General features: G+C 48.8%; 1 protein-coding gene across 2 annotated transcripts in view; it reads right to left on the reverse strand.

Moving 5' to 3' along the window:
• MYO5B (myosin VB) overlaps positions 1 to 15,039 on the reverse strand; it is a 264,377-nt gene that overhangs the window by 109,751 nt on the left and 139,587 nt on the right. For both annotated transcript variants that reach the window (XM_045528029.1, XM_045528028.1), the window contains exons 5-7: positions 13,540 to 13,696; positions 6,591 to 6,734; positions 5,009 to 5,090 (exon numbers count right to left, since the gene is read on the reverse strand). In XM_045528029.1, coding sequence (XP_045383985.1) covers positions 5,009 to 5,090; positions 6,591 to 6,734; positions 13,540 to 13,696 — 383 coding nt within the window. The remainder of the gene's footprint in view (positions 1 to 5,008; positions 5,091 to 6,590; positions 6,735 to 13,539; positions 13,697 to 15,039) is intronic.

A 15,039-nucleotide genomic window follows, 5' to 3' on the forward strand; every position in this document is an offset into this window, starting at 1 on the left:
CATGAAAAAACATGTTAACACAAAAGATAAATAAATCATGGATAGTTCAATTCAATAACATTCACCACAGATTTGGTTTTTAGATACATGCAAGTAAAATGTATACCCACCCTAGAATCAGACTTCTGTGACCTTAGATAATCTTAGTCTAACATCTGACAAACGAAGGTCAGTGATGTGCCCCAGGTGATGTGCTTTTTTTGTTTGTCGTACAAAGTTGGGGCACACTTGAACTATGTAGGCACATGAACAAACGCAGGCTGAAACCTTTACATGTTTGTTCTCATCCCCAGTCTAATTATTCTTCCGTCGGGCCTCTGGCAAAAGCCGTAGGGACAGCTGGCAAGGAGGGACACAGGGTGTGTCTGAGAATTCAAAGCCAACCTCAGCAGAGGGCAAAACTGCAACCATCCCTGGGAGTATCCGCTCTGTAGGGAGGATGGTAGAGTCAGCCCTTGCGAGGGGGCTGCTCTCACATCAGCAGTTAGGGCAACAACTGCACATGGTCAAAGTCGCCCTTAGAAGTCGCTTGAACCTTTCGTAAGATGCAGTACTGTGTGTGGTATGACCCTGCCTGGTACTCTGTGTTCTAAGTGTATAATGTTTGATTTGACAAGACGCCCAAACTGGACACGGGCTGGTTTCTCTCTTCCCCTGAAAACCCCAGTAAAATTCTTTTCCCTTGACCTGCGTGTGTGCAGCTGAACACACATCAGTTAAACGTGCTTAGGTGCAGCTTCACTGCAACTCCCAGTCCTCCCTTCAACACCCTGTCCTTCCAATTTGATCTCCCACGAGCTTCTGGAGTCTCTCCATCTTGACTGCCACTGCCCTGGGTCCGCCCTTCAGCATCTGTCATCTGGGGATGGTTGCACAAGACTCTACACAGTTCTTCCTGCTTCTCTGCCTGTCCCTTCAAATCTACCTCCAAACCTGGTGGCTCTGATCACACCATCCCCCTGCCGAGAGCCCTTCTGGAGACTCCACTGCTCTCAAGGCAAGGTCAGCACCCCACAGCAGCCTAGGGCCCTTTTGTGAAGTGGCCGCCTCTAACCCTCCAGACGCATGGCTTACTCCTGCCCTCCCCATCTCTATGTTCCAGACATACCAATTTCCTTACAGTCACTGATCAGCTCCACCCTCTGTCCACATCTTCAGTTGTCTCTGCCTACCCCTCCCCTTCCTTACCTCTGCCCGTTTCCCACGTTGTCGCCTAAGCTGCAAGCCATACAGAGCTGTGCCCATCCCTCCAGCCTGTTAAGCACATGTTGCCAGGCCAGCTAAGGCAGTGACAGAGCGCACCCCCAAACCCCAGTCTGACCGCACAACCTGAGCTATAACCACCAGGCCACCCTGCCCACAGGCATGAGTCAGAGTATCAGTGGTGGCCTCTGACAGACAGCCTCCCGGACAAGTAGCAAACACACTCAGGGGCAGCCAAGGCACCTGAACCGGAGTGAAAAGACTCCAGCCCTGTGTTCACTCATAGCCTCGGCAGAAGCAAATTTTGATGAGAAAAACTGTATCAGAGTTTAGAAGACAGTATATTTAGCTCTTGCCTACCTAAGCACTCTCTAAGCTCTGGCACAGAGCATACAAGTTTCAAAGGCTCCACAGAAAAGCACCAATTCTTTTCTCCTTTTATACTCCCCTTTCCAAGTATCCCAATCGATGATTTTTATAGTGCCCACCTGAGCAAGACTGTCTGTATTATTTACTCCCATTCTGCAGACAAGCAAACTGAGAAACACAGGGCTTTTTTAAAGGGTTCCCAGGCTCACTTGGAGGTTTGGTCTGGCCTGGGAGCCCATTCCTTCACTCCCCCATTGTAGAGGTGACCATTTATGGCATCCCAGGACTTTGCCATAAACACACCCCAACTCATCATCAAGTGTCAGCCAAACACATCAGAGTCACCTGAGACTCCAAGGCAGGACACTCGACTTCTATATTAGTGAGAAAGCACTTTCAGCATCTTTCAAAGACCTTCATTTTCAGCAGTCAGGGCCCTGCTGCCTGCCTGAGTCAGACGACCCCTCCCTTCCCTGCTCCCGGTTCCTGAACTCAGGCCCAGCTGGGTGACCTTCTCAGGCCAAGGCTTACCACTGCAGGGACCACCTGGGCCACTCGCAGCACTCTCTACTGAATGACCTGAATCCAATCAAAGCGATCATCTTTCCATCTGCTGTAAGGCCTCCAGACCCCCTTAACAAGAGACAAACAGGACTCAGTCCGTCTCCCCAACCTGCTTGGCCATGCCTGGGTCTCAGCTCTCCTTTCAGGCCCCTGAAGCCAGCGCTGACCACCCCATCCCAAAGCAATTTCTCTCATCCTCCAGTTTGGGTCTCTCTTTACTAAGAATTCCCCAGGAGAAATATACCAGAAGTCTCCTATTAACTGGCTCACCAGGCAGCCATCAGATCAAGAAGTGAACAGACCACGAGGGGGCATGAATTCAGTAAGAGCACTGGACCATCAAGGCCAAGGTCACGGGCTTGCACCTGGCCTGGGGAGGCTATGCTGACCTGTGCAAGGCCAGAGAGGTTGTTTATAAAACTGTATCAACGCACCTATAGAAGTGAAAAAGGGCAGTTTATTCCTGTGTGGTTTTTACCGTCATTTATTTACATTCTAACAAGTTACCTACTGGACTTTAAAAAAAAAAAAATCTCCCCGAGGTCATTTTAAATGCAATAGACCAACAATGCAGCAAAGGAAGAGTGTGGATTACTAGATGCAAACCTGTGCCCTCTACCCTCAGACAGATTCACACCAGGCCAAGGAATCTTGCAGAGACTTCTGTGCATCTGAATGGCATGTTTTAGGGCAACAAGAGGGAGAAGAATGCCAGGTAGGCCTACATATTCACTTAGAGCCCCTGGCTAGTCCTTCATTTATTTGAGGCTTCCAGCTACTCAGCTGGGGTTATCAGCGGAACTAAGTGCCAGGCTTCAGGGCTCACAGCCAATCTCGCTTCCAGGCAGCAGACAGCCTCACACCAGAGCACAGCGCTCAAAGGCTCTCGCTTCACTCCAAGAAGTTCTCAGACGGCACGTGCAGGTGCAAGAAATTGATCGTATTGGGTCGTTTTCAAGTGCTGCAGCCAAGGGCCCCAAGGAATGTACACCTTGCAGAGACACTGAATTAGGAAAGGTCATTTTTAACCTCAGCACAGCTTAGATAAATGAAAAAAAATTTAGGAGGATTTCTTCCCAATTACCTTAAAGTCACAACTGGGACCCAGTGATCCAAATTCAGCCAGGTGGATCTTGCCAAAATCTGTTTGTTTTCTACAAAATTGACCTGAGAGTGGAAAAAAACTGCATCTCCTGCAATTTGTTCCTGAAAAGCCCTGATGGGCCCACATCCCCCTCTGGGAAGGAAAAAAGACGATGGCAGTGGCCCCATATCAAGGATGCCAACCTGGGCACTTGGGACTAACAGCCAACATCAGAGCCACGGGTGCCAGCTCAGGGCAGTGCACAAACAGGAGTGCTCAGCACCTGCTTTGTTCAGCAGGTAATACACACTCCTTGTCCTCAGGAGTTTACAACGTGCCTACGAGGATCAGACTGGTAAGCACTGAGCAGCGGGAGAACAGGACAAAACCAGCACAGTGGAGGCCAGCCGGAGCTTCCCTCCTCTGGTCTTGGTTTAAATATTACCTCGCAGGGGAACCTTTTGGCCACTTCAGCTACGCTTCCTTCAGCACAGCCCTTAATGGCTCTGTATGGTGAGTGGAGAGCTAAGCAGGGGCAGGGCAGACACTGCCTAGCTCACTCTGTGCCACATCCCTGGCGCCTCACATGGCCTGAGTAGGGTTTGATGAACAAACGCTAAGCTGCATGGTACAGACATCAAAGCTACATAGGCAAGAAAGCACTGTTAAGAGGGCAGACCTACACTGGAACCACTGTATGGATTTTAGCTACTGGGAGCACAGGTGGGTCTAGTGCTGGGCCCCTAGGATGGCCAGGACTCGGGTCAGGGACAAACAAGCCTCAGAGTCTGCTTCTCACACAGCTGCACAGAGATCCATCAACCTGACAGACACACAGCTCTTCACACCACCTGCTAGTTTTGCACCTCCCACACGGCCCCAAGACACAGACACAGCAGGCCAGGACGGGATGCTCGGCAGACGCCAGGACACTGCTGGGCCCCCGGCTCACCCTCCCCACCCATGGGGCCGAGGAACAGTACTCCACCATGAGGCCCACATAGAGAGAGGTGGGCCAAGACTCCAGGCCCAAGGAGAGGTGCTACAGGGCACGGAATCAGAACAAAAGCCTGTTCACTCCTCCAGTGGCTGCACGCCAACACCCTCAAAGAAAATGGAACTTGCTGCCACCCCTCAGCAAGCAGCAGTAGTGGAAGCAAAGGGTGGCGTCCACCCATCTGACGGGGACAGCAAGGTGACTCATCCACTGGCTGCTCATCCCAGAGGTGCATCCCTCCGGCTGTGCCTCTTTGGGAGACATCAGACAGTGCAGCAGTCCTGAGCCTCATGCAACTAACCCCTCTATCCTCTGTAGCTATGCCCATGCTTCATGGACATGGGTCCTGGAGCCACCCCAACTTTGCCCTGCTCCATCCTCACTTCCCTCTGTCTCAATCCTTAAATATGACTTAAAACACGTTGGCTGCAATTAAGTGACATGTATTACCTAAATCTCTAGATCCTTATGGTTGGGATACATTTCTTATGACGCCTAAAGTGGAAACATACCTTTCGAAACAGTAACGCACGCAAACATTCATGCTATGCAAAACACGCTTCCAGCCCTGCGTCTTAGCCTCTCACATGCTTTCTTTGTAGGAGACCTGGATACAATTAACTCTCTTTTACTAATCAGGTAATGAAGTTCACAGAAGCCTGGAGGACATGGCCACAGCAGAGGCAGAGCTGAGACAAGAACCCACAATGAAGGGCTTGGAGCGGAGCTCCAGCTGGACAGCCCTGCGGCGGGGCCCACCCTAGAGGATGGGCGAGCACCTGGTGACTTACTTAGTGCGAGCTCCTTAAATTCCGGAAGATTGGCAGCGGCACAGAGCTGGTAAAAGATGTGGTAATTCCTCTCGTCATCTGCCTGGAGTAGGAAAAAGTGAAGCTGTTTTAGGGCAGTGACCTCCAAAGACTGTTCCCTCATCCTTTGTAACTCAGAGTGCTCCAGCCAGTGGGGGCTCAGCCCCCTACTCTTCTCGATGTTTTCCTCCACACCTCTGCCACCTTCAACTCCCACCTCCCCTTTTTCCATCTGCTAGTATGGGGTTTTCCTGCAGCCTAGGGATTTTTACCTCGACTTACACAAAAGCATGTGTTTTCTTTTTCCTTCTATATAAAACATCACTGCTCTTCCACTAACAGTGGGTCAGTCAACAAACGCTCATTCAGACTCCCGTGCTTCCTGGCTGAGGTTCTGCGGGTTGCCAGCTCTCCCCTGGGAGGCTCCGAACTAAGCGAAAGCTGCACTGGCCCGTAACGTCAGACGGGGCAGCCGGAAAAGGCCCGCAAGTCTGGATAGGACTCCCAGTGGACACTTGCAGCTGACCTGGCTGTTCACTGGCTGAGTGCGGGTGGGGTGGGCATTCAGGGGGCCTGAGCAAGGAGAGTAAAGGAAGCTCCGGGGGTGTCCAGGGAAGAGCCATGAGCAGCACATCTAGTCTGCGCCCGGCACAGCAGGCTGTTCCCCTGCTGCGGTGAAATGAAGGATGGGGCTTGTCAAACCAACCTAAGAGGTGCAGAGAAACTCTGGGGAAAAAGCCGGGGTGGGGAGCTGGTTAAAGGAATTAATTACTTGTATGCCAAGCATCAGCATGGAGACAGCACCAAGAAACCAACAGCTAAGGTGATTTTGATGTGTCCTCCGAAGGCAGCTGAAACATGAGGACCAGGAAGCCATTTAACCCAAGGCAAGAATGTGCTGCAGACACCCCAGTCTAGCCATGGGAGGGAAGAGGGAGCTGGAGGAGGACAGTTGTTGGGGCTGTGGGCTGCACTGACCCCCACCAAAGGCAGGGAGGAGGAGGAAAAGGTTGCAAAGAATGGTGGGGCAGGAAGAAACGAAAGGTAAGCGAAGAACAATGAAGAACTGAGTCAGGTAAGAAGTGGGACCTCCATTTATTTGAGTCGGTAGCCAAGAATATATTTTAATCTACCAAATAAGAAGGTTCCAACTGCTTCTCGGTCTTCTGGCTAAGATCGAGTGCAAAGGAGGTTCTAAAGCAAGGTGAAACCCACAGACCATCTATGACATTCCCCTGATCATAAGATTTTAAAATCCATGAGAAAAAGGACTGTGTTGCTCTTTGCTGTATCTTAGGTGTCTAGCACAGGGACAACACATAATAGGCACTCAATAAACCTTTGCTGATGGAATCTAAAAAAACCATACAGTGTAAAAGGTTTTTGAGGCCTCTTGCCTATACCATTTGGATAAACACACTTACTGGTGAAAGGAAAGACAGCCAAAAGAGCAAGCACATCCAATTCCAGGGCCAAAAGATGAGATGCTCTTCAGGCACAGGGAGCAACAAGTGAGGGCATCAACCATGAGAGACACACAAAGGGCCCGAGACCTCCCGCTCACCTGGAAGACCACTCTGGACTTCTCCAACAGGTAGGTCCTCATGTTGGCCCCGATGATGTGATACCTTTTGTCAAAGCCAATCTGAATGTACTTTCCAAAGCGGCTGCTGTTGTCGTTGCGAGTGGTTTTGGCATTTCCGATGGCCTGTACGGACCAAACAAGAGGTGTGCAAAAAATGAGGGCTTTCTGGATTTCAGGATCATATGCTTGTGGCAGCACTTGCCTCCCACCTCTCTCTCTTCCTTCCTTACAGAACCCCTCTGCTATTGGGTTGACAATAGGCTGAGCTTAAAAATATATATATATAGGTAAAACCCCTTCATTTTCCAGCCTCCTTTACTCCCAAGGATGGCCAATGACAGTAGTGAGTTCCTTGGTGGGTTCTTCAAATGGGGACTGATTAGCTGGAAGGTGCACCCCGTTGCCCCTCCTCCCTTCTTCCCGCCTGGGATGCACATGCGATGGCTACCGCTGTAGCAGTCGTCTTGGGACCACAAGGGAAAGGCTTGAAGAATCATAGAGACCTCAACTCTGATACCCTTCAGCCACTAAACCAATGCTAGTGCCCACTAGCTGAGCTTTTTGTGAAAAAAGCCTCCCTGTGCTTAACCCACTTTGGTCTGATCTCCACAACTAGGCAGTCAAATGCCATTCCCAACTGATAAATGGTACTTCCTAGAAACAGACCACAGATGGACATTCCCCTCACCTCATTACCAGGGAAACTCAGGAGGCCATCACCCCTCCTGGCATCATTCCCACACGGCAGCATAAGCACAGTTTAAAACACTAGACAGTAATTTTTAAAGCGAGTGGCTAAGTGACTGATCTCATTGCGTGACTATTCACTTTCTATAAAATATCACATTGCCAATGCATCAGCAATATAAATTTTAATCCTTTTCATATGTTTACATTTTTAGGTGGTTAAAACACTTAAAATATCCACTGTAACTCCTGAGTGGTCTAGGAGAGTTGAAGCACAAAGAAGTTGAAGGAAAAGCCAAGACCCCAACCCTGCACTCCTGCCCAGCCAATCCAAGCAAAACCACCACGAGTACCTCCCGACATCCCCACCCTGCACTCCTGCCCAGCCAATCCAAGCAAAACCACCACACATATCTCCCGACATCCCCAAACCACGTAATGCCCAGCTGCCACCTATCATTGACAAGGGTAGCAGAAGAGTTAAAAGCAAATCACTGTGGTTTAAAAGGTCAAAGAGTTGACCCATAATACTCATAAAAACATCCCATTAAGTCTTATTAGAGAAAATCATCACTGTTCCTATTTTTGAGATGAACAGAGAGAGGCCTCGAGTCTACAGCCTTTTGTTCACAGAAACCTAGGCCTGGCCTTGCACTAGGGAAGCAGCTGAGCCTAGGGCTGGCCTGCACTCCACCTACTCATTCACCAATATCTGAGGACAGGCGATGTGACATCCCAAATGAGTGAAACATCTTCCCACTTCCCTGCCTCACTGCCACAGCCTCAGCCTCCTTTCCTGGACAACTTGAACGGGCTCTCAACCGTCCCTACTCCCACTCCTGTCGGTTCTCCACTGAACTGCCAGGGCGATTCTTCTAAAATGTAAACCGATGATTATATTCCCCGTGTGAAATGCTTCAGTGGTTTCCGCTGCCCTCTGAGATAGTGTTGAACCCACAGCATGGCTTACCTGTCTGGCAGGATCCAGCTCAACACTGCCTGTCCTCACTCTTGCCCTCGGCCCTGGCCTTGAACAATCCCAACTCCTCTTTCCTTTCTCAGGAGAGCCCTGTGCTGTCTCTGCGCTCAGCCAAGTTTCACACTTGCAGTTCCCTCTCCCACGGCTCCCGCACTGTTTTTAGGGCTCAGCTTCAATGCTGCTGCTTCAGACCAGCCTTCCAACCCCACAGGCTATGGGGGCTTCTGCTGCCACGAGCCCTCCCAGGCCCTGAACTTCCCCCTCCTCTTCTCCTCACCCCATATGCAATTAACCCTCTGCGTTCACAAGGGGGTCATGTGTCTGCTTCAGCACGGGTTCTCCAGCACCCACACCGGCACCCAGAACACACATGGAGGCGCTCAAAACTATCTGAGTAAATGGAAGCATAAATGAACTTGGGTTTTGGTTTTTCTCCTCTGAGAGTCTTGGACTCCCTGTCACTGCAAGGCCCACAGTCTCCACTTGAGGTCACAATATGTACTTTTTATTTTAGGGTTTGAAGTGTATAAAGCAACCCATATGTCACATATACATTGTGCACCGCCGCAGGGGAGTGGGGGCGGGGAAGTACAACCCTGGTGTGCCGGGGTCATTCTGAAGGGCATCTTAGTGCTTGGAACATGCCCAAGGTCAGGGCAAGGCCAGAGCCTGGGCGGCCTGATGTGATTCTCAAAGAGACACTTCATCAGAGTGTGTCCATCAGCTCCCTCCAAGCAAAGGAGTCAGCACCCACCAACCTCATCACCTGGGCAGAGGCCTTGGTGCCCTGCCCCTCTGCAGAAGGAGGTCTGATCCCTCAGGGCCCCACAGGACAGTGGCAGACTGTCACACTTCAAGTAAGCCAGTTCTGTTCACAAGATGGAAAGGAGGCCTGTACTTCTTCAAATATTGGTAAAAGTACTTCCCAGGCCTCCAAAATGAACCAGGCCCTGGCCGGGACCCCTTAAAATCTCACTTAATGCTGTCAAGAACCCTGTAAGATAAGCATTACTAACTTTCATTATACTTAAGGGAAAACCTAGGCTTAGAAAGGTCAAGAAGTGTGCTCAAGGTGACATGGCTGGGAAGTGCCCCCAAGATAAAATTCAGCAATGCCTGTGTCCAAGTCTGTGTTTATCCTGCATGGTGTCACAGTCCCCTCCCTCCACACACCGTCTCCAACTCGCCAAACCACTCACCACCAGACACGAAGCCACCACACATGCCACAGCAGAATGGGAAAGCCTTTAAGAAGGGAAATTAATGTGGATCTTAAAGTGAGCAGAATTTTACCAATGAGGAAGAGGAGATTCTATTTAGGAATATAGTGTGGACAAACGGACAGGAGCATGTTAGAGAACGGACAAGTTTGGAATAGCTAAATGTTGATGCATGAGAGAAAACGAGAGATGAGATCAGTGAGGTATGCTGGGGGCAGATTCTTGTATGAATGGGTTAATAGTCGTAGGCTTTCTTCTTTATGTTAAAAAACCCAAAACTCATGTATCTGGTTTAGTTTCTATTATTTTTGCTCACTGTACACTAGCCCCCTTTTCTCCTTCCCAGGATAGGGGGAGTCTCTGGGCCTCTCAGAGTTGTGTGACTGCAGACTCCAAATGTTCCAATAAACCATGTGACTCTCCTGGCCTGGACTTGGGTTCTGTCCCTCTTCTAATAATCTCTTGATTACTAATGTTCTTTTTATCAATGCAGACTTGTGAACAAATCACTCCCAAGAAGCTGACAAGCTCTTAAACAGAATAGGGTCAAAGAGCACCGGTGGAGACGCTAAATCATCCCAACCCACCCCAGCCAATCCAAATCCATCCTCAAGTCGCCTTTAATGCAAACAATGGCCACTGAGTGCAGCCCACTGGGAGTTCTGCCTCCCCAGACTGCACTCACCCTCTTGGTCTCCCCAGTATGTGTCTGCCCCTGCCAGGGCTGTGCATGCAGTGAGATGATGCCATGCCCACAGCTGACTGCTTTGTGGGGAGGTGCCATCCTTCCCCAGGACAGGGGCGGAATAATCAGTAATCAGCAGTCCCCTGATTAAGGCAGGCCCTGTGTTGATTGTAACCCTCTGAGGACACACGAAGCAGACTGTGTTCCTGACACCAGGACACAGCTAGACTTGGAGCTTCCAAACAGTGGTGTTTTCAGACTTTGGCGGTGCAAAAGCCTCTCTTTCTCTACTTGGCAACACTCTTCCTAATCCCACCCAGGGTTCCTTCCTGGCTACAACTCTTCCTTTTCCATGTTCATATCCAAAACTTCTCTCCAACATGACACTTAATGACAGCTCAAGAGACAGTCCCTATGATGGCAGAATTCTCCATTTGGAAGAATGAAGCCTCAGGACCTAACCACATAGTTTCCAAAGTACCAATTTGCACAAGGCAGAAAATTAATGTTTTGAGCCCAAACTCATGCAGTATTTATCTACATGATCACGGATGATTAGGCTGGTTACTGCATACAGTCCTCCTTCAGACCTTAGCAGCTGGAGCACGTCTTATAATTCTGGGTGTGCATGTTGCTCTCACATCTCTTCCATGCCAAAGCACCCCGATTCCCCACAGCCCAGCAGCCCACACAGGCCATAATAGATATTAATACACAATCATCAATTTCGGACTGCCATCATTTAAAAAGCATTCCCAAAGCAGGAGCTCAAACAGATACCTGCACATCCATGTTCACGGCAACATCATTCACAGTATCAAAAAAGGTGGAGGAATGGATAAACACAACGAAATATTGTACAGCCACAAAAAGGAACAAAGTATTGACATATGCTAAAACATGGATGAACCTTGAAAACATTATGCTAAATGGGATAAATTAGACACAAAAGGACAAATATGGTATCATTCCACTTTTATGAGGTACCTAGAATAGGCAAATTCACAGAAAGTAGGAGAAAGGTGGGCTCGGGAGAGGGAGGAAATGGAGAGTTAGTGTTTAAAGGATACAGAGTATCTGGGAAGATGAAAAAGCTCTGGAAACAGATGGTGGTGACGGCTGTACAAAGACTGTGCCTGCACTCGATGCCACTGAACTATACACGGAAAGTGGTTAAAGTGGCAAATTTTATGCTATGTATATTTTATCACAATAGAAAGATTTTAAAAACATTTCCCTGTGTCTTGTACATGTTTTGTGATGTGGTGATCTGCCTTTGCTAATTCCCAACATGACTAACAGTTACTCTGTTCAGTCTCTAAAGAGGTTTCTTCTCGTTTTACATACAATAACTACTCTATTTTCTAAATTAGCAGTAACCTTGTCTCTGAAATCTTACTCCCTAAAAGATGAACAGAATTTTGAAACTCAGGGGCAAAGAAAGGCCTGGTTTCACTCCCTTTTGAGGTAAGACATGATGCTAACTGTAAAGTGCTGTCTTAGCTGCTTTGATATAGGTATGGTGCATGGTCTAAGGAGGCCAAGGCCAAGGACATGGTCCACAAATGCTTTCTGAACTGGGCCAGAGCCATACCCCAAGGTTTGGGGCTTAGAATAAAAGCTGTGAGTAAACAGGCTACCAATTGAATGTCGGCCAATAGGGAGTTGTTAATAAATTATGAGAAAGCCATTTGATAATATGGTTGCAGTCAATAAGACCATTCATAAAAAGTTTAATGCTACAGGGACAAGGCTTATGCTATAACATTTAGTAAAAAAGCTGGAAGGATGATTCGACCAAAATGCTGAATGATGATCAACAAGCTGCAGTATTATGGGGGATACTTCCTTTCATTCTTTCCTATTTTCCAGTGAGCCTTTCATACCTTTTTAATAAGTCAATAGTTCCCCAAGTGTGGTAGCCTGACCAGCAGCACTGCCTAGGAACGTGTGAGAAATGCCAATGACTGGGCCCCTTCCCAGACCTTCTGAATCAGAAACTCAGGGTGAGGTCCAGCAATCTGTGTTTTAACAAGCTTTACGGGCAACTCTTACCCACCCTCAAGTTTGAGAAGCATTGTAATAGAATAAGTCTTTTTGTTTTTATCTGTTCGGTTAAAAATGCCTTCAACTGTATCAGTTATTTCCCAATTCATGTAAGAATACTGAGATTTGCTTTATGGTGAATTCTTCTAGAAGTTCTCCAGATAATGCAACTCCAAAGGCAGGAGATTTTGTCTGGATAATCAACAAACTGCTATGAACTGAGACTCAGAATTTACTTCTGTACTTGGTAAAGGCAGAGGGAGAGAGGGAGGACTGGGGAAGGTCCAGGCAGGTTCTTGCTCCCCCAGTTCCAAAATATTCTGAAAGACCAACCGCCATGGAGACTGTGTCTTAGCTGATGGGGCTCAGGGTCTGCAGAGAAACCTGATCCTATCTGGGCAGCTCACTGCCTCAACTGAATTTCTTCTAGATAAAACAAAGGGGCTGCCTTTGGCCAGCAGGAAGGCCTGCTCCTACCAGACTGCAACCCAGACAATAATGAAGAGCTCTAGATTCAAAGGAGGAAAAAAATCAAAGCAGGGACTGTGAGGTCATTTGGTTCTACTCTATCAGAATTAAGTGTTTACAGAGGAAAGAGAAAAAAGTGGCATTCTGATCATAAAACATGATTAGTTACAGCAAGATCTAGTTTTTAAGGAATGTCTCTGGCCCTGTACTTGTATCAACTGCTCTGAGCCCACCCCACGCCTCTCATGAAGCCCTGGGGGTGAAGATACAGACAAGACCACCCTGGCCAGTTTGTGCCATCACATAGAACTGTTTTCTGAGAATCTTCAATAGATGCCACATCATCACATACCTTTCAGTTCCACCTCCCCCAGAGAGGTAGAATGTCCAAATTTTGAGGAAGAAAAAAAAATATTCTCCCCAGCACCCCCGACCACCTCCCTCAAACTGCCCTCCTGACCCAGCAGGCTCTTCCACGCATCCGATGATTTGGTGGAGCACTGATCCTCTGACACATGATGGCAGCAGGGAAGGGGACACAGCAGAGGTGGGGAGGGACTGTCACTGCAACATTTGGCAGCATCAAGGGATACAGAGACTGTGAGGACACCCTACCCAATACTAGGGACCCAGAAGACACAACCAGGTCCAAATCTGTGGCTTCAGAGGCATCCTGGCAGCTATTTCCCTCCACAGTGGACCATGGGTTCTCAGGGAGAGGCGCGGGGCCTGCCCACGTGAGCTGCTGCCGAGGATCAGCCACGCCAGGCTCGACACCCAGCAGTCTTACTGCCAGCGGAAGGACCTCCCGCCAGGAAGGCCAGAGCATCTAGAAGGCCTTACCTCCATGATGGGACTGGACGCCAGGACCTTCTCTTCGATGTTGGTTTCGCTGGCTGAGCCACCAACAGTGGCGAAATAGCGCATGGCATACTTGGCTGACACCGTCTTCCCGGCTCCAGACTCCCCGCTGACGATGATGGACTGGTTCTTCTCATCTCTGGAAGGGAAAAAGCTCTGATCAGTCACTGCCGTGGGAAGGCACTGTTGCCTGCCGGGGACTCTGTGAGACAAGGGCCCGAGCCTCGCTGGGAGCACCTCCCCCACCTTTAGGGATGAGGATGGACAGCAGTGTGAAAACGTCCTGCCCTGCCGCACACACCTGCACAAGATCCGAAAGCAGAGAGGAAGAAAGCAGTTCTGAGAGTGACTTGCAAAACAGCCATCGCTTTTCTTCATGGCCCAGAGGAAAGATGCAGCCAGCTGGTCACTCTCCCGAGTTCTCTCTAGGTGCCCCGCCCCGGACCACTCCCTTACATACGTCCCCTGAGAATTACAATACCACTCACACTCCATCAGTTATGTGATCCCACCTCTATTTTTCGAACATGCCCATCTTGTGCCACTTTATGTGTCCTTTCTTCATGAACAAGGTATTTTCTTCTCTTATGTTTGAGCCTAGCATGCCAACGGGTACGGTTTTGAACATTTCTGTGCATATAGGAATGTCGCAGAAGGCATGCTGTTCACCACCGGGCTGATCTTGCCTCAAGTTTCTTAGAAATTGGATAAAACAGTTATTGATGTCAATAAGAGGTATTTGAATCAGACTGAATGGAAGGCAGAAAGAAGATACTCTACACATCAGTTAAAAACGCATCTATGTTCACCCCTTTAAAACAGGTAGTAGGAAGACAGACAAGCAAGGGAAAGGGAAGCTCATTTGGTCTCCAAGGAACACAGATGTGTTGACATCCTACACTGCCGTGCCCTCCCCCTCCTGGGATGGGCTGGGGGCAGCGCAGTACTCAGGCACAGCCTAGAACTCAAAACAAGCCGTTCAGGAAGGCTCTCATGAATATTCATTGGAAACTGCTTAATTGGTGTTTAGCAGGCAGACACAGAGATGAAAATTAACCTTCTGATAGTGTAACAGGTAAGTACTTAAGGTATTTAATATCCGAATATCATTTTCCCACTTCAGTTTCACAGTGGCCCTTGTAACACTAAACTCTATTTATAAACCTCTCAGGTGTAAAGGGATATAGGTAGTAGCAAAATTAATCTGTCCTCCCATTTACTTGCCATTCCCAAGAGGGGCTGTCTCCATCTCAGATGTGATAGCATCAGAGCACCATCCAGCTCACCCCGCGTTGGTAGATAAGCATAGGGTAGAGTGAGATCAAGCACTCACTAGGAAGCTCTTCAGAGTGAATGGGAACGTGCCAGTTTCCTTGCTCTTAAAATAAGGGGCTGGAAGATGATCCCTACGTTCTCCTGCTACTCCTGTATCCTGTGATCCCCGACCCAGGTCACAGTGGAGCTGCACGATACGTTCCACAT

This window comes from Lemur catta, chromosome 16 (genome assembly GCF_020740605.2).
Source record: "Lemur catta isolate mLemCat1 chromosome 16, mLemCat1.pri, whole genome shotgun sequence".
NCBI classification, from domain to species: Eukaryota; Metazoa; Chordata; class Mammalia; order Primates; family Lemuridae; genus Lemur; species Lemur catta.